Genomic DNA, 19,568 nt, shown 5'->3' on the forward strand with positions numbered 1-19,568 from the left:
ACAGGCATGATGGGAAAAAGGTGACGTTAGGTAGCTAATTACAACAGGTATGTGCAGAGACGTTCGGGGTATGTGGACAAGAGTTAGCTCAGACTCGGAGAGGAAGATTGATCGTGAGCCGAGAAGTGTTATTGCACCTGTGAGGGCGGGATTATTTCACGATTGGTTCAAGGACATTTATGACATAATAAATACCCTAACATAACCACGATGTCGGGGAAGTTAACAAAGAAAGAATGGTTATAACTCGAGTTTGGATTAAAGCTAATTTCTAAAACTTGTTTAGTTTGTACAGAAGAGCCTAAATTACGTAGTTACAAGGATTTTGTGGGTTTTGGTTTCCAGGGGCTTTAACATTACTGGCTGTCGTCAACTCCACCAACGCTCCCCGCTGTTTTTCATTCGTTGCCTTTGTTGTTTGTGTTTTGGACTTTTGTATGTTTTTTTCATTTGCAGCATGTTTCTCCTGATTGACCCATGCTTCGCCCCTGACCTCTCCACTTTATTATCTTCATACTATGTCATCTTTTCTGTGGTACTACTTAAAACGTTGCCACCTAACTATTAACTTTAACATCGGTCCTATAAAGCTTTTGCCCAGCCGGTGCAGGCAGTCTCATGTTTTCCTCTTTTGAGGAACTGTTGAGGAACATTGGATTCAAATGAAGTTCAATCTCAGCACATTTAGCAGCTTTAATACAAAAATAAGAAGCTAACCTTAAAGAAGAGTGCTGTACTCTGCAGACACACTGTTGGAGGTGTTTAGCAGCTCTGTCATCTTCTGCATCCTTGTGTTGGAGCCGTGATTCATTCTCAGCGTGTCCCCACAGCTCAAACCTCTGATCCTATCATTTATTTAGCCCAGCAGCTCCCTTCCCTCCCCCCTGCTGCACTCCACCAAGGTAAACACCTCTGTACAACACTCGGCTCGAGGGTGTCCTTTGGTTGCACATTTATAAGCTTCAAATGAGTAAACCCTGCAGACCATGCAGCGGCAAATATCAGAGCAGTCTGCAGTCTCAGGTCAACACTCGCGTCCTGTGGTGGAGGAGAGGAAAGAGAGGAAAAAGACAGTAGAGACGGAGGATAGAGAAGAAGAAGAGAGGAGAGACGGAGGAAAGAGAAGAGATGAGCGTAGAATAAGAGGCAGTGAAAGGAAAAGAGCAGATGTGATGATAGTGTGAGTGTCGGTGTCAGACTGGTGTTTCCCCGGAGGCGTATACAGATGAAGCGATCTGAGTCGCGGCATATGTTCATACTGCTGCTCAGATACACAAACAGCCTCCTCTGCACACACATCACACACGATAACAGCCCACAAACTGTATACACGCTTTACTTGTGAGCAGAGACAGACCGTCTTGTGAGAAGACAGTCAAGGGGTCTCAGGACACAGAGTGTAAAGTCCATATTTTTATATATTTTGCCGTCTAAATGATCGATAAATGTTGACATGCTGTTATTGCACATTGCAAGTATCATTGCACATGGGTATTGTAGTTTTTTACGGGGATGCACATAAGTGATTGGCAGTGAATGCATGTTCAGTTTGGGTGTGTGCTTTTATGTCCTACTGGCAGCAGGTTGGTTAAAGAGTCTGACTGCAGCAGGAGGGAAGGGTTTTTGGTAATGTCTTTAAAGTGGTAATCTGGAAGATCTCAGTTTCGTTCTCTTTGGCGACACCTATGGTGATAAACGGTAACTGCGGGAGCACACTTCCCAGATATCCAGACAGTGTTGCATGTGTGACGTCCACGGTTGGCTCCGGTTGTAACTCTTGATTTTCCTGGCTGACGGTCGCTTTCCTTTTCAGACTGTTTGCTTCATCTGAGCGTCGAGTTTGTGTCTTTTTCTTTGGATTTTCACTTATTTTTGAAGTTGTATCTGTAGTCATCTTTTCTTTGTTTGTTCAGCCATAGTAGATTACTGTTTACTCGCAACACTTGCAGAGAGCGGAAAAGCAGCCGCTTAGCTCCGCCTACCCTCTCTGGCAGACCAATCATTGCTGGCTGATGGAAAACGCGTCATTAACTGGGCGCCGCTTGTGATTTTTTCTGCAAAAGTCGCGACAGACACCCAGTCTGTAATACTGCAAATGCATTTGACGATACATAGTGACTTACAGAGATTTATTTAAATGAGAATCTTCGAGACGATCACTTTAGTGCTGATCAGAGCATGTCCATTGATCTGAGATCATAGAAAGGATCCCCTCAGAAATAGACCTCTCTGTAAAGAATAAGATGCTATTTTTTAAACCAAAAAGAGTTTCTGTGACTTTATGAGGTGCTAAGACTTCATAGCCACCAGATTCCACTGACAAAAATTGTAAATTTACCTCACAGAACCACGAGTTGCTCATCTACCTCTTCCTCCATCACTTAGTTTGTGTTGTTACATAGATATTGTGCAGGGTCCAAACTAGCTTTAAGTCACACAATAGCAAAAACAAACTAACCAATGACGGCAGCGGTACACCAGGAAATCACGCGTTCTGCAAGGCCAAGTTATGCATTTTGTAAATGGAGTCTGGTGGCTTTGAAGAGAGCGGTGTGACGGCTGTTTCTGGTTTCTCCAGCTCTGTAGGGTTCCTTTCTGTAACGTTGTCGACTCTGATAACAGTCTGAGTCTGAACCACTGTTACCTGTCGACCAGATCAGAGGCTTAGTGATGCATTTCCACCCTCTCGTCTTGATATGGTCACTTAAGGATGTAAAAAAGTAGCATGGCAGTGGACGAAATGCCAAACTTGAGGCGTCCACAATGAGTGACATCACGGAGGCTACATCCACTTCTCATACACAGTCTATTATACAGACAGAGCAAGGTGCAAGCTGTTATGATAGCGACCTTTACTGTGGACTCCCAGTGCAGGAAAGTTTAAATGAAGAGCCCTGGCACTCGGGCCGTGAACTGTCAACAAACCTTCACCAAACAGCTTAAGCTCACAAAATGCAAATCTGTCTTTGGGGAACAGTTTGCAGAAAGGGCACAACACACAAACTGTAGCAGCTCAGGCTCCAGTTTAACCTCCGGCACACTGTACCGCACTTATCACACACACACACACACACACACACACACACACACACACACACACACAGATTTCCAAGGCTAAGTGACCTGAATGCTCTCAGCTTTGAATGACATAAGTACCTGAGCAGCCTTGGGTTCTGCACCCAACCTGAACACACTCATACGGCGGCTGATGGCGATGCAGGACGCTCCTCCGTCCATCCATCAGAGCTCACAGGTAATGTCTGCGAGCACACTCGGCTTACACCGGCCAGGATAAAGGCCTCTATTAAGAAAATGAATAATACCAGCGGAGGGGAGGTGACCTCGCGTCGGTCACGTGACGTCAAGGCTGAGACGCGATTGGCTGCTTTTGGTTGGTATCTGTGCTACCGGGAGGGGTGGGTGGGGGGGTCCGGAGGTTGACGGATGTTCCAGGCCGAGGCGAGATGGGCTACAGAGTCAGCCGTTTCAGTCCTGTGATCTAATCTGTTACCCATCATGCATCCTGCTTCACTAATGAAAAGGCAAGGTCTCATTTGTCACAGGCAGCTATGGTAAATGGAATTTTAACCCCCCCTCCCCCTCCTCCTCCCCCTCCTTATTCTGAACGAGGCTCCCCGGGCTCAAACGTCTGCAAACACGTGCAAACAGGCGCTGATGATGGACGATCATTGCAAAAAAACGACCCGAGAGGAACTGGAAATTAATATCGAAAAGAAGGAATCAGTGACGACTCGTGCTTCCTGTTTGTGCTCCTCTGCTTTCTTTCACCCTGATCAGAAACAAACGTCACCAGGCTCCGCTCAGCCTCTGTCTCTGTGTACCTTAGGAGGATCCACAGTGTCTTTGTTATCCCCTTCCTCTAAGCAGGCAGCCCAGCGTCACATCAGCTCTGAGCTCAAGATAAGTCATACAAATAAAAAAAGACATACAGAAGACATATTGATATAAAAGAAAACTACACTCCTTTTTTCGAGACATGTCAATCATCTCTATTTACAGATTCAACATAGAAATGTAGTCTGGTACTGGTTTCTGTTTGTAGTGCCTCTGTAGTCCATAATATTGACCAATCACGTATCAACAGACGCCATGCGGTGCATTCAGAAAAAAAAAGGAGAGCACAAGCAGGCGCAACGTAATCCGCCGTCATGACATCCCGGCTCCCATCAGTGGTCATGTGACAATGATTGATTAAAGCTCCTGTGAGGAATGTTTTGCTGGTTATGAAACAGTCTGAAATTAATTCTGATGACTCTATATGAGCTACAATACTATATTTATTTTGAATGTCTTAAACTGCTGGCGGGGGGAGGGGGGTAGGTGTCAGAGGAGGCGATTAACTGCATTTGTTTACATTTTCCTGGACAAACATTTAAAGTGAGTGATAGATATGATGACTTAAAAAAAAAAAAACACTTGAGCATGTACAGGACAAAATCAGCAAAGAGATGAGAGGTATGGCTTTGTCCACAGGGGGCGCCAAAGTCAACACAAACTGAAAGTTCCTCACAGGAGCTTTAATCTTTATTGGGAGATAGAAAAGAAAATCTGTTTCTGTTTGGGCTTCATCCCGCTGAAGTAAGCCAGAGTGCAGCCTCTGTGTAACTTACTGTTTACAGTGAAACTGAGACTCAGCACAGACGGATGAACGGACGCTCCTCCGGGGGATGGGACGAACCGAGAGATGACAGCGTTTATTTAGCAGACATATCTGGAGAATTTCACTTTTGATCAGAACACACGGTCGCTTCTCAAGCTGCTTACTGGACTGTAAACAATGCAGCGCACGGAGAAGGAAGTCTTGGCTAGATGTTATCGTTAAACGCTTGCTCAACCAACATGTTCACCGTTGCTCCTGGAGGCTACATCGTCGTCAGACTATAGCCGATGTGTTCCCAGATTGCCATCTCTGATATTAGGGGTTATTGGTGCACATGAGTACCCACTGACGGACAGAAGTCACTCATTTTTGTTTTAAAAATGACATACTCATTTAATCCCCTTTTTACATTTGCATATTTACCAAACAAAATCCCAATTAATTACATGATTAATTAAACATTGATCGCTTTAAACTTGTGTAAACGTTTCCTCCTGGGCCCTGTTGGGTTCATGGAGCAGCCTTAAAAGCCGAACCTTTAAATGTGCATGTCGTCTCAAACATCAGAGCTCTGACTGAACGTTTATGAAATTCAAGGACATTCAGTGTAACGTTAGAGTTTGTAATGTAAATGTCGTGGAGACATGATTCACGTAGGCTACGATGATCTCCTGAGCTTGATGTGAATCCCCGATGAGAGAGCTCTAACTCTGTCGCAAGCATGAACAAAACCACATGTTCAACCAACACTGAAACATCGAGTAAGACCAATTAAGATCAATTTTTTTCACTGCTGAATTACAAAAGAAGGATTCTTCTGAGATTCTTCGCCTCCTCAGAAGCTCAATGTCACCTTCCTGAACCAAAGTCTCCCGTTATTCTTCCACAGTTGCACCAGCAGCGTCTGTGTTTGATACCCGGAGGTTCTTCGCCCTCTGTTCCCTCTCGTCGTCTCTTTCTCAGCTTAAATCCTGCACTTGAAGCTCCTCAGAGCTCCCCGCAGGAACACAGCGACCCTCTCTTCTCTCAGCCTTAATGGCGATGAAAGACAAAGCACGCAGCACACTGTTACACAGACTGTCGTGACGTTATGAAATCCAGCAGCGGCAGGATTTCAAAGAGCCGTGAGGATGTTTTAGAAAACAGGGCGTCTGCAGAAGATTAGAAGCAGAATGAGGTTAACGCTGTGAGTCTTCTTCTTCTCATCACCCCCCCCTCACTCTCTCTCTCTCTGTCTGTCTGTCTCCTCAGGGATTTTTCCGCAGAAGCATCCAGAAGAACATGGTGTACACGTGTCACCGGGACAAGAACTGTATTATCAACAAGGTGACGAGGAACCGCTGTCAGTACTGCCGCCTGCAGAAGTGCTTCGGAGTGGGAATGTCCAAAGAGTGTGAGTTTGAAACCCAGTCCACAGAGTGTGATAGAAAAGTCAGTTTAACGTCTTCTTAGGTTTAAGGGAAGGGGTTTTCATACAACGTGGCCTCTGCTGTTTGAGAGGCTTCCCATCCAAGCAACAGTAGAATTCAGGAGATGACGATGGCCTACGAGGGCAAAATGTCATCTATGGTTTGTGCTGGGGATGGCCAGATATGTTTTTATATCAGCACCAACACCGCACCAAAACCATTACCAAATGTTCCATGAAGAACTTTGAATTAAAATAAAAGGGTTAATTTAAGGAGGATGTGTGACTGACAACAAAGAGGATAGACAAGATTATAAGAGGATTGACTGCAGGACTTGAGTTTAATTGTTTCTACAGTTGTCATATAAACATCAAACTATGACAAAACAGGATTTGACAAGACAGAATACAAGAAACAAGACTCGGTCAGAACCTGGTATGTGGCTGAGCGCAATGGGTCAGTGTGCGCTTTGTGGGCAACACTGGAAGTGTGGCGTGTGCGTGACGGCTGCGGGACGTGTCCATTTTAAATGCATGAAACCGGATTCATGTCTTCACGCTGCTGCCGCCGAAAATGTAGAGAATAGGAGGCTTGCCTATATTTATCACGAGCCGCGCGCGGTTCTCGGCCAAACGGTGAAAATGAATTGTGATGAGTCCTACTGACCTCTGACAATATATTAACGTATCTTGCTGTTGTAAAAGTCACAGGCATGGAGAGTAAAGTAGGGCAACACTTCTGGTACGCTTTTTCAAAGTAAAAGCCGGATCTGGAAGTCGGACTCCCCTTGTTTGTACACAATGCTTTTATTTTGTATTTATTTGGTTTCCCCGGCTCCTTGTTGCAGTTCCTGCTTAATTTTCTTTTAAATAGAAAAGGTAGTTATAAGTCTCCCACAGGCCATAAGTATATATGTTAGTAAAAATAAATAAATAACATCATGTTACAGACAGAACGTGGGTGCGATCTGTCCCTCTCTCCCACCCGCTCGCTCTCTGCCTCTTCGTCTCGGCTCATACGGTTGTTTGCGCTGTGTGTTAATTAAGGTCCCGTTTCTAATGTAAATAAGATCGTTTTCGGTTCAGACCAACCCCCTTTAAAACAAAGACCAGAAACTACCCCTGGATGATTACGCAGCCCCGCCTACTCCACCTACTCTCTGGCTCCGGATGTACCGTCACTCAGTCAGTCACTCAGTCAGCCACATACAGACCCATGTGTAGGGCTGACCCCGGCGGTCAGCCAAAAAGGAAATAAACTGTCTGACTTAAATAAAAAAGCACAAACATATTTAAGCGATATCTTCGTTTTAACTAAACCAATGAGAAATTACTACATGCATGAACCTTACACACAACGTAAAACAAAATAAGTACATAGCATAAAATGAGGAAGAAAAAAAAGAGGTTCACCAATTCAATAGGGACATGACCAGATGTTCAGGCAATGCAGTGTTACAGTTTGTCACTTGGTTAAGGGTTGAGTGCGGGCCTCTTTAAGAACGTCTGTCCAGATAAGTCCATAGAGGCCTCTTTAGTAATGTCTGTGCCTTCTCATCACAATATGATCTAAGAAGGTGTCCCATGTTTTACTGAATATTGAGCCGGGGCTGCTGTTGCTTACTGTTGTTGACAACATGACCTAGTCCAGGGGTAGGCAACCCACGGCTCCAGAGCCACATGCGGCTCTTTTGCCCTTCAGTGGCTCCCTGTGGCTTTGCCAGACAAGAAAAACTCTTTTTACAATTTAATTTTCATTTATCATTGTTATAACAAAGTGTTACATTCTCTACATGTAAAAACTGTGCAGCCTATACACCAAATTATTATTATTATTCGCAGTACAACACATCTCCTTCGCATAGAGTTGATCAGGTTGTTGATTGTGGCCTGTGGAATGTTGGTCCACTCCTCTTCAATGGCTGCCAAGTTGCTGGATATTGGCGGGAACTGGAACACGCTGTCGTATACGCCGATCCAGAGCATCCCAAACATGCTCAATGGGTGACATGTCCGGTGAGTATGCTGGCCATGCAAGAACTGGGATGTTTTCAGCTTCCAGGAATTGTGTACTGATCCTTGCAACATGGGGCCGTGCATTATCATGCTGCAACATAAGGTGATGGTCGTGGATGAATGGCACAACAATGGGCCTCAGGATCTCGTCACGGTATCTCTGTGCATTCAAAATGCACAGAGATGTGTTCGTTGTCCATAACATACGCCTGCCCATACCATAACCCCACCGCCACCATGGGCCACTCGATTCACAACGTTGACATCAGCAAACCGCTCACCCACACGACGCCATACACGCTGTCTGCCATCTGCCCTGTACAGTGAAAACCGGGATTCATCCGTGAAGTGCTCTCCAAAGTGCCAGACGCCATCGATGGGAGCATTTGCACACGCAAGTCGGTAACGACAACAAACTGCAATCAGGTCGAGACCCCGATGAGGACGACAAGCATGTAGATGAGCTTCCCTGAGACGGTTTCTGACCGTTTGTGCAGAAATTCTTTGGTTATGCAAACCGATTGTTGCAGCAGCTGTCTGGGTGGCTGGTCTCAGACGATCATGGAGGTGAAGATGCTGGATGCCAAATTCTCTGAAACTCCTTTGGAGACGGCTTATGGTAGAGAAATGAACATTCAATTCACGGGCAACAGCTCTGGTGGACATTCCTGCAGTCAGCATGCCAATTGCACGCTCCCTCAAAACTTGCGACATCTGTGGCATTGTGCTGTGTGATAAAACTGCACATTTTAGAGTGGCCTTTTATTGTGGCCAGCCTAAGGCACACCTGTGCAACAATCATGCTGTCTAATCAGCATCTTGATATGCCACAGCTGTGGGATGGATGGATTATCTCGGCAAAGGAGAAGTGCTCACTAACACAGATTTAGACAAATTTGTGAACAATGTTTGAGAGAAATAGGTCTTTTGTGTACATAGAAAAAGTCTTAGATCTTTGAGTTCAGCTCATGAAAAATGGGAGCAAAAACAAAAGTGTTGCGTTTATATTTTTGTTCTGTGTAGAAAAGGTTCCTGACCCCTGACCTAGTCATTGTTGGACCGCAACCGTAACGTATTGGCAACGTGTTTAAAGAGTCCAAACTTCAGATAGCTCGGGTCTGACCTCTTTTAATGCCTCTGGATGCTACAACCAATCAGAGCAGTGCACCACAGCTGTCGGCTGCTAGGCTAGTTAGCTAGTTCCAACATGATTCATATGGCTTCTAGTTCAACCTGTACTCAGGGGACTGGCATGACACGATTTAGTAACCACTTCCCAAGCTTGAATAACTTTTTGTCTCATCCAAATTCGCTCCAGATTTATTTTAGAAAGTCTAGACAGCAAAGACAAAACATTTGGAGTTGATTTGAGAAGCGATTGCAATCAGATTTGTACGTGCATCGCAGTCCGGACCCTCTGGCGTGATGACATTATTAAAACAGCACACGTCAAACCTCAAATGAAGGATGAAAAAAACCTGATTTAAAGATGACGTTTCTGTTATTTAAGTACTAACATGTGGAAAGTCACCGTCTCTTCATCGCACCACAAAGATCTGATGTTTTTTTCTCCTCAGTGGAGCAGAAGCTGCAGCGATGTTTGCATCGCCGCTTCGTGTGTGCCATGATTAATTCAAAAACTCTGCAGCATTTTGCTTTTATATACACCACCTTTTAACCTCAGTTAAGCGTCTATCTTACACATACACTCTTTAGAGGCACACAGTGCTGTAAAGAGGTCTGTCACCAGCTGTGAGGGTGGGGTGAGGGTCTGCGGGGCTTTTAAGGAGCAACTCAGCAAAATATAATTGAATTTCCTGCCGGCTGCTTGCAGACAGTATTCAGCATTGTTTACCGTACACTGAAAAAGGAGTTTCCAGTAATAGACTGTGAGGAGGGAAGTGGATAGTAATGCAAATGAACTGTAAATGCAAATGACTGTAGTGTGGTGTAGCGTACATACAGTAGGCCTACATAACAAGCAGTCTTCAAGTTATATTTTGACCTACATTTTTAGAAACATAAGGTATCAATACCAAGACATTCAATTAGTCTTGATAAACTGGAAAAAAACAAGGTCTGTCTCCATCATAGCAATACATTTATTAAAGGTGAATTCTGGTATTTTTTAAACTGGGTCCTTTTTCTACATGTTTTGGTTTTAATGTCCAGAAGGTCTGAAGTGTTTAGATATGAAACGTGCTGCTACGGTCCAAGTACAAAACAAATGCAACGACGGAAACGTGCTGCAACGGCCCAAGTACATAACAAATGCAACGACGGAAACGTGCTGCAACGGCCCAAGTACAAAACAAATGCAAAGACGGAAACGTGCTGCAACGGTCCAAGTACAAAACAAATTCAACGACGGAAACGTGCTGCAACGGTCCAAGTACATAACAAATGCAACGACGGAAACGTGCTGCAACGGCCCAAGTACAAAACAAATGCAAAGACGGAAACGTGCTGCAACGGTCCAAGTTCAAAACAAATGCAAAGACGGAAACATGCTGCAGAAGGCAAAAACAAATGCAACGACGGAAACGTGCTGCAACGGTCCAAGTACATAACAAATGCAACGACGGAAACGTGCTGCAACGGTCCAAGTACAAAACAAATTCAACGACGGAAACGTGCTGCAACAGCCCAAGTTCAAAACAAATGCAAAGACGGAAACATGCTGCAGAAGGCAAAAACAAATGCAACGACAGAAACGTGCTGCAACGGTCCAAGTACATAACAAATGCAACGACGGAAACGTGCTGCAACGGCCCAAGTACAAAACAAATGCAACGACGGAAACGTGCTGCAACGGTCCAAGTACAAAACAAATGCGACGACGGAAACGTGCTGCAACAGGCCAAAACAAATGCAACGACGGAAACATGCTGCAAAATACCAACGACGGAAACATGCTGCAAAATACCAACGACGGAAACGTGCTGCAAAAGGCCAAAACAAATGCAACAAAAGAAACATGCTGCAAAAGGCCAAAACAAATGCAACAAAAGAAACATGCTGCAAAAGGCCAAAACAAATGCAAACACGGAACCATGCTGCAAAAGGCCGAAACAAATGCAACAAAAGAAACATGCTGCAAAAGGCCAAAACAAACGTGTTGCAAATACAGAAATGATGCAAAGTCAAAAACACATGTAAAAGAAAAATGGTGTAAATCCATCGTTTTGTGTGTTTTTGAATTCCTTATTTCTGATATTCATATGATGTATTTCTGTATTTGCAGCCTATTTTAATGGAAAAACCGTTTGGGCAGCGCGACTGCCCTTGTCAGCCACCGTAATAAACAGATGTAACATTGCTCTCTTCAAAGCCACCACACTCCATTGACGAAAACAGTCATTTTGACCTTCAGAACACAGGAGGTGCTTGTCTACAGCTGACTTGAATAGTCAGTTTATTTGAGTTATTGTGTAAAACACAAATAATGTGTTGGATCAGAACGAACAATTTACAAGACCAAAGTTAACCATAGACAGTAGACAAGAAACTCTTTTGTTTTTGTCAGTGCAGTCTGGCATCCTCAGTCTGGTAGACAATCCAGTGTTTAACCTTGTAAACATCTCCATGTGGTGTTTTTCATGTGCTACAAGACACATCAGGGACAACAGAACCATGGCGTAGCTGTTTCTGGTAAATAAAAAGAGATCTTACCTCAACAAAAAGGTCTTTCTCTGCAGGGATGCGTTCTGTAATGTTGTCAGTCACTTAAAATAGTTTAGGTCTTTCAGTGGCAAAAACAAGAACTTTAAGTGGACGTACTTTGATGACATTTGCCTCCAAGGATTATGTAGCAGCCATTACAGCCAATTAGGCATTTGTGAGTGAGTCAATCTACCAGAAAAAAATCCCAAACTGTTCAAACCTACGAATCATTTACCCGCAAAAAATAGCGAGCAAGCTCAAAAATATTGGAATTCCTCTTATAATTGTAAAACGGAACACTTAATTGAGTTATCATAAAATAAATGTAAATTAAGTAGCATTTTACACAGTCAAATATAAAGGAAAGAAAAGGATGTGAAAAGTTCTGTTTGTTTTGTATCATCCACTCTCGGAGCTCAGAGTCGTTTAATGAACACATTAAAACAAAAATAGATCCTTTTCTCGATGACACCACACTCTCTGTATGAAGGAAACCCGGTCACTTGCTGCTGTCACCCCCCTCATGCCCCCCCCTGCTCCTTCTCCTCCATAGGAACAGTTTGCATTTCACAGGTTATTGGCATCCTTTGATTGCATCAGCATTTATAGCTCAGGTCCACTTCACGCTCCATTAGCCTCAGCAGAGGAGTCATGGAAAAGATGATGTCTTGATGTCCTGAGGCTAAACCCCCCACAGAGCCCCTGATGAAAAAGAGGACTATTCCCTTTTTTCTTTATTCATGGACGGAGGTGATGGGATGGTTTCGTAAGCCTCCTGCTCTGAAAGTCAACTCGAGAAGGTCTGTGCCAGTGTTGCTTTCACTCTTGGGTCTACAGGGTTTGTGTCACAAATCTATAAGCAGCTATGTATAGACTGTGAATCAGTAGAGGAAGCCACAGTGAAACTGTTTAAGAGCCTCGAGTTTTGCATTTTCGTCCGTCACCATCTTGTTTTCTCTTAAATGGACTGTACTTATATAGCGCTTTTCTAGTCTTTGCGACCACTCAAAGCTGCTTTTACACTACATATCACATTCACCCATTCACACACTGATGGCAGAGGCTGCTACATAAAGTGCCCAACTGTCAATCAGATATCACATTCACACCCGTTGGCTATGCCACCGGGAGCAATTTGGGGTTCAGTGTCTTGCCCAAGGACACTTCGACATGTAGCCTGAGAGAGCAGGGGATCTAACCTCCGACCTTCCGATTGAAAGATGACCGACTCTACCACTGAGCCACAGCCGCCCTGTGATTTATTTTTTAAGTTTGGAAAGAATGAAATGTGCAAAGTCTTTGGCGATTAGACTCCATCGTGATGACTTCATGAAGATGTAGAGAGGCCGAGAGCAGGATAGGAAACCCCCCTGATGGAGTCTAGACACTGGTGGTGGTGATGGTGGTGAAGACAGGATGAGCTGAGGACTTGGATACTGATGAGATGGTTTGGAGGTGAACGGGCTGAGGCTGTATCTGGTTAGTTTAGTACTTAGATAGTATACGCCCATAATCAGCTGATCACCAGACAGGAAGGACAGAGAGGGATAGAGAGAGAGAGAATGTGACATGATGAATGATGGTTAATGAATGAGTCTAAACAGTCTTTCTTCTTGAACTTAGGCTGAGCTACATTACAATAGAGGGTAAAGCAGGGTAGCTTCTGGGCGTGAATACCTGTGATATACAAATGTGTATCCACCCTCCGCCCAAATATGGTCACTTCTGACATAAAAAAAAACAAGATGGCAAAAACTAAAACACCAATTTGGGGCTTCAAATGGTGGCGTACAGACCAATGTGTGACGTTATGTCGGGAAAGCTGGGTCCACCTTTTATCTAAGTCTCTCTATGGCGTGCAGCTTGATACAACATCCCCAGGTGTTAAAAAAAAAATGTTGCTTGAAATTTAGAGTAGCTGTGTGTCATTATTGTGTTTACGAGAGATATGTTTACTGCAATGACTGTACATAAAGATGGACGACTCCACCGCCTCTCATTCTACAAAAATGAAGCCAAAATACCCCGGAGTATTGACGTCCCGCCCCTTCCTCTACCAACCTTTACCTTGTGGCCTTGCCGTGTTGGCGCCCTCAGGTGGGCTCAGTCTGCAGCAGAACAGCTTCTTGTGTCGGTCTGAAGCAGATATTCACGCTGATGGAAAGTTCAATGACTGTAGTGTTAGTGTTAGTTACGTCTCCTCTCGCCGTTCCTCCTCTACTCTGCTACTCGGGAACAGAACGCTGCAGGAGCCCCATTTGTCAACGGAGCTGTCAATCATGAGGCCACACCCCCTTTTTACAGCATCAAATAACTAATTAAAGGTAAACTTGTCAGAAAAATGAACACTTGGACATAAATCAGCATGATAAGAACTAACTACAATGACAGAAACCATGTTAGAGAAAAATGTATTTGACGTGTATTTTGATTTTATAGTTTGACTCATGTCCCATCTGTTAACATGCAGGAGGCGGGCTTTATGAGCTATACTACAGCCAGTCAGCAGGGGGCGATAGAGAGGGTTTGGCTTCACTTTAAGGGAGCTGTCATGTTGGCATCTTTTATACAGTCTACTTTTTTACTGTCAACAGCCAAGCTGAACACAATCAGACAGTAAAGGACATTCACATTCAGTTTCAGAGTCTTCATATATGTTTAGAAATCATTCTCAGCTTTTATCGGACCTGGAGAAGGAGAAATCCAAAATGGCCGCCACAGGCTGTAAATCACCTGAGAGCTTGTGTTTGTGGTTATTTCATAATGAGAGTGTTGAGAGCTCAGTGTGAGTCACAACTGAACATCTGCTTCTGGACACTGGACTCGTGCTATCATGTGCCTCTGGAGATAACTGAACAGCTACTTAGAGTGGAGCACAAAAGGGGCATTGTTACGTCTGTGTGTGTGTGTGTGTGTGTGTGTGTGTGTGTGTGTGTGTGTGCAGGTCCAGCAGGTATGGCACTGAATGCGTCATTGCACAGGATGTGTGTTTGTATTTTTTTCCTGTGGTAAGCGATCATGAGTCTCACACAGTCATGAGCATTGTGGTGATTTATTATTAATCTTTTGAATCTGCAGCGGAAGAGGAGGAAGACCTTCAGATATGTTTGGTCTGTGTGTGTGTGTTTGTGTGTGTATGTGTGTGTTTTGTTCAGGTCCGTGAGCCTCACAGATTAAGTGAAGTCATGTGATGATACAGAGAAAAGAGGAATTTGTGTGCAATTAGTTTTTGAAATCTAAATAGTTTTTGTAGCAAAAACTTCAGTTCAATAAATTTCATGTGTAAGATTTATAAAAGCCTGATGATGTTTTTTTTTTAAATAGCAGTACAATCATTCAGAGGTGTGTTTGTAACCTCGACCTAAAAATTCGCAGTGTTTCTTCAGTCTCAAAGAGGAATTCCCACATGTTTAGTCCTTTTATGAAGAAGTAGCTGTTAGCTACGTTGCTCTATTCACAGCCACCAGACTTCTTTTACAAAAATGGCATTTTTACCTGACAGAACACAGGAGCTGCCGGCCTACCTCTGCCTTGATCGGTTAGTTTGTGCCTGTTATTGTTTCGTGTTGGATCACAGCTAACCCTTTTAAAACACCAGAGTCATACAACAATGCAAACAATCTAACTGTTCGGGGCAGCAGCAGAACAGCAGCACCAATGTTGTCTGAGGTAAAATCCCTGATTTTGTCAATGGAGTTTGGTGGCAGCGATGTGACGGCAGTTTCGGGCTCATGAAATGGGTCCTCGTCTCTAACAAAAAGGTCTGTCTCTGTAGGATGCTTTTTGTAATGTTTTCAGACACTTAAGGCCTTAGCACACCAAGTCTGTATTTTTTGTATGTGTTTTTTTTTTTTATCTGTCATCCGATAAAAATCGTTCAGCACAGAAACATTGCACACTGAGTCCGATGCGTTTTTATTTATTTTTACTCTATATATTTACTCTTTGTGTTATTTAAATAAAGACCCAACATGAATCACCATGAGCAGCACTTAGCAACATTCAGCACATTGGCAGAAAAATGTCCTTTTAACAGGCAGAAACTTCGAGCAGAACCAGACTCATGTTGAACATCTGCCTCGACTGGATGGGCCTAAAATGGGATAGAAGGAGATGCAGGATAGAGACAGGCAAAGAGAGCAACAACAACAAAAGTTCTTGTTACAACAATAACAACAATGTTAGTAGTTGTTGCAGTCCGAGTCAAGCAGGTCCACAGCAGCAGATGGTCTGCGGTAATGATCCCCAGGAACCTTCAAGACAAGGGGGCACAAGATCTCCCGGGAAGATATATGGTTAGTAATGTTAATGGGACAAGAAGATACATAGTTAATAAGATGCATTAATATGAGAGAGACAGAGAGAGAGAGAGAGAGAGAGAGAGAGAGAAGCTCGGTGTGTCAGATCCCCCCGGCAGTCTAAACTTATAGACTGTCCGAAAAATTTGCGATATGAGACTCCCTGTCGACTTCTGCCCTGTCCCTCTCTCTAGTTGCGGCTTTATGTGTCCTGCAGGTTATGCCACGTTTTCTTCACTGCTTCAACTAACATGACACAAAATGAGGCAAATTGTTAGCTATCGTTTAGCTGCCTGGAGCGCAATCACTCGTTTACTGCCTGATCTTTAGTACATTCTTTGTTTTGCGATCAATATCTACCATCCCCAATTCCAAGCTGTTCGGCAAATCTGTCTTTGAATTGTGCATCTCTAGATTGATCACAAAGTGCTTTCTGCTGGGAGACGAAATGATTGACTTTTGCATGTATGGTGGCTCTGAGTGGTCAAACAACTCTTTAATTTTTCAGATTCGTAGTGTAAACGTGACACAATGTGAGGTCATGTTTATTTTTTAACGTGCGATCATTTTGGCCGAAAATATGGACTTGGTGTGCAAAGGCAACAACAACAACATCTAATTTGAGACTTTCAAAATAAAGCAGGCACGATAACCGAAATAAATAAGCAACATCCAGTTTGACTTTCACAATAAACCTTTCTGAGGGTGTTTTTAAAGGTGTAATACGGTCCTCTTCTGGTTATGTTGAAGCACCAAAAACCTCGTGGATAGGTGTAGGAAAACATTCTGGTTTGGGTGATAAAAAGTCAACGATTTTAAACATGAAGCTGGAAGACGGTGTGTGAAAAGATGCAAGAAGGGTATGAAGATCCTCATAACTACCTACCTGAGGAGCAAGAGCAGGCTGATCTCAACATACTGGATGCCTGAAGATCAAACATAATATTGATCTTTTCATCTGTGATTCTGTGTTTAAAGCTTATTCGCCCCAAACTGTTGTTCTGCTGTTTATCTTATCAGCGTGAGAAAGCCTCTGAATCAGCAGTGAGCGCATCATGAGACAATCTAATTTTATCACCTCCATGTTGTGCCCTTCTCATCCCCTTCCTGCCCCAAGGTCATATCTGCACAATGCAGGTTTCCCATCTGACAACCCCCCCCCTGCCCCCGCTCCCATCAGGACCATTAGCTTAAACTCAACATTTAGGAGGCAGCAAAGAGTGATCATCGCTGCTCGACACCCACCTGCTTAGTGTTAGGGAGCTGCCATGTTAAGTGCTGTGGCAGGCGGCCCGGGCTGCACCACGTGGGCTGCAGATAGATCGTGTTTATTTACCGCTGCATCTGTTTGCACAGAGAGACTCTGTGCACAGCTCGGCAGACCGCAGATGGCTCGCCGATGGCTTCTCGAAACCGTCCGCGCCACACAACATACAGATTTTTAAAGAAACGGGGGCTGGAGGCAGTGAAAGAAGAAATAGAAGAGAGGACAAAAGACGGAGGGTGGGACACTGCTCATTGACTAAAGGAGGGGGAGATGAGTGCCTTGGAAAGCAGAGGGACGGTAGGCATCGCTGTGAAGAGTGTATTTAACAGCGTGTCTGAGCTCCACTCAATGACCCTTCATCCTCTGGTCTAACACTCAGGAGAGCACTTCAGAAACACTCGACTCGCTCGTTCACAGCAGCTCACTCAAAGCCTGACAGAGAGGCTGAGAAGAGGCTCAGAGTTAATGCCTATCACACACACACACACACACACACACACACACACACACACACACACACACACACACTTTTCAGCCTTTAGTTTCAGGTTAATATCAGATGATTTGTGCAGCAGCTGCTCATGTCACAAAGACATTTCAATAGTTGGTCCCAGCGACCTTTATTGTTCCCACCACTAAAGCCAGAAGGAGGTTATTATTCATCTGTTGATTATAGAAGAAGTTTTATACCAAGTGCCATCAGCGTCAGATATTTAGAATTAAATTAATTGCAACAAAATTGATCGCCATCGATGCAACAATAAAAAAAAAAGCAGCAGTAAGACACAGCGAGGTAGGAGGGTGCAACATGTGCAATGATTAAAGGCAGGGTAGGCAGTTATGGGGGGCATTTAGGGGCCTGATTAAGAGCCGCTTTTTTTGGTTTTACATCTTGCAGATTTGGGCTGCACGGTGGTGCAGTGGTTAGCGCTGTCTCCTCACAGCTGGAAGGTTCCTAGTTCAAACCCCGGTTCAGACGTAGTGGAGTTTGCATGTTCTCCCCGTGCATGCGGGGGTTGCGTACTTCGGCTTCCTCCCACAGTCCGAAGACATGCTCGTTAGGTTCATTGGTGACTGTAAAATGTAGGTGTGAATTTGAGTGTGAAAGGTCTTCTGTCTCTGTGTGTCAGCCCTGTCATTGACAGGCGACTTGTCCAGGTGTAACCCCGCCTCTCGCCCAGTGACAGCTGGGTTCAGCTCCAGCCCCCTCACGACCCTGAACAGGATAAGTGGTATAGATAATGGATGTATGGATCTTACAAATGTACTGTTTTGGTTTGGGCTAAAAGACTCCAGCAGCAGCAGTCAGCTGATAAACCAACTGTGCACTGTCTTTTCAGCACCAAACAGCAGACAGACAACAGGCAAATGAACACGGCAGTGTTGTTCGTAGCTAAGAAAGAAAAATTTCCTCATACAGATAAGGATCCCATTTTAATCCATCCATCCGTTTTCTGCGACTTATCCGGGGTTGGGTCGCGGTGACAGCAGGCTAAGCATGGTCCAGACATCCCTCTCCCTTGCCACATTTTTCCAGTTCCTCCTGGGGGATCCCGAGGCGTTCCCAGGCCAGACTGGATATACAGTCCCTCCAGCCAGCTCTGGGTGGCCGGAAAACCTCCACAGGGAGGCGCCCAGGAGGCATCCTGATCAGATGCCACCTCAACTGGATCCTTTCGATGCTCTACTCCGAGCTCCCTCCGGATGTCTGAGCTCCTTACCCTATCTCTAAGGCTGAGCCCAGACACCCTGTGGATGAATTTCAGTCGCTTGTATCCTTGACCTCATTCTTTTCGGTCACTACCCAAAGCTCATGACCACAGGTGAGGGTTGGAACAGATCGACTGGTAAATTGAGAGCTTCGCCTTAGGGGTCAGCTCCTTCTTCACCACGACGGTCCAATACCCTGAGATATTTGAACTCCTTCCCTTGGGGCAGTACCTCTCTCCCTTCCTATTTTAATGCCTGGTGTAAAATTGGGTTAAAATGTCCAGCTTAGCCTTCAAACTACAGGACTGAATCTTAAGGCCTTTATCAAACAAAAATGCCAAACGTCTGCTGATTCAAACTTCTCACATTTGAGAATATTTTCGATTGTATTTTTAGACCACCCCTGTGCAGATACTTTATGTTCAAATCAGGAGCCGCAGTGATCACAGGAAGGACATTAGGATCAGAGTCCTCGCCCTGCACGAGTTCCCTCTGCCTCTTCTGTGGGTATTAAAAAGTTGTGTATGTTCACGGCCTCTTGTCCGATGCATCACTCGGATGTATCTGCTCATGCTTGCAGTAATT

General features: G+C 44.4%; 1 protein-coding gene across 3 annotated transcripts in view; it reads left to right on the forward strand.

Moving 5' to 3' along the window:
• LOC138608410 (retinoic acid receptor beta-like) overlaps positions 1 to 19,568 on the forward strand; it is a 96,852-nt gene that overhangs the window by 33,201 nt on the left and 44,083 nt on the right. For all 3 annotated transcript variants that reach the window (XM_069680988.1, XM_069680989.1, XM_069680990.1), the window contains exon 3: positions 5,873 to 6,014. In XM_069680988.1, the coding sequence (XP_069537089.1) occupies positions 5,873 to 6,014 (142 nt within the window). The remainder of the gene's footprint in view (positions 1 to 5,872; positions 6,015 to 19,568) is intronic.

This window comes from Semicossyphus pulcher, unplaced genomic scaffold (assembly GCF_022749685.1).
Source record: "Semicossyphus pulcher isolate SPU_LCO1_2020_fin unplaced genomic scaffold, fSemPul1.0.p SCAF_5, whole genome shotgun sequence".
Taxonomy (NCBI): Eukaryota; Metazoa; Chordata; class Actinopteri; order Labriformes; family Labridae; genus Semicossyphus; species Semicossyphus pulcher.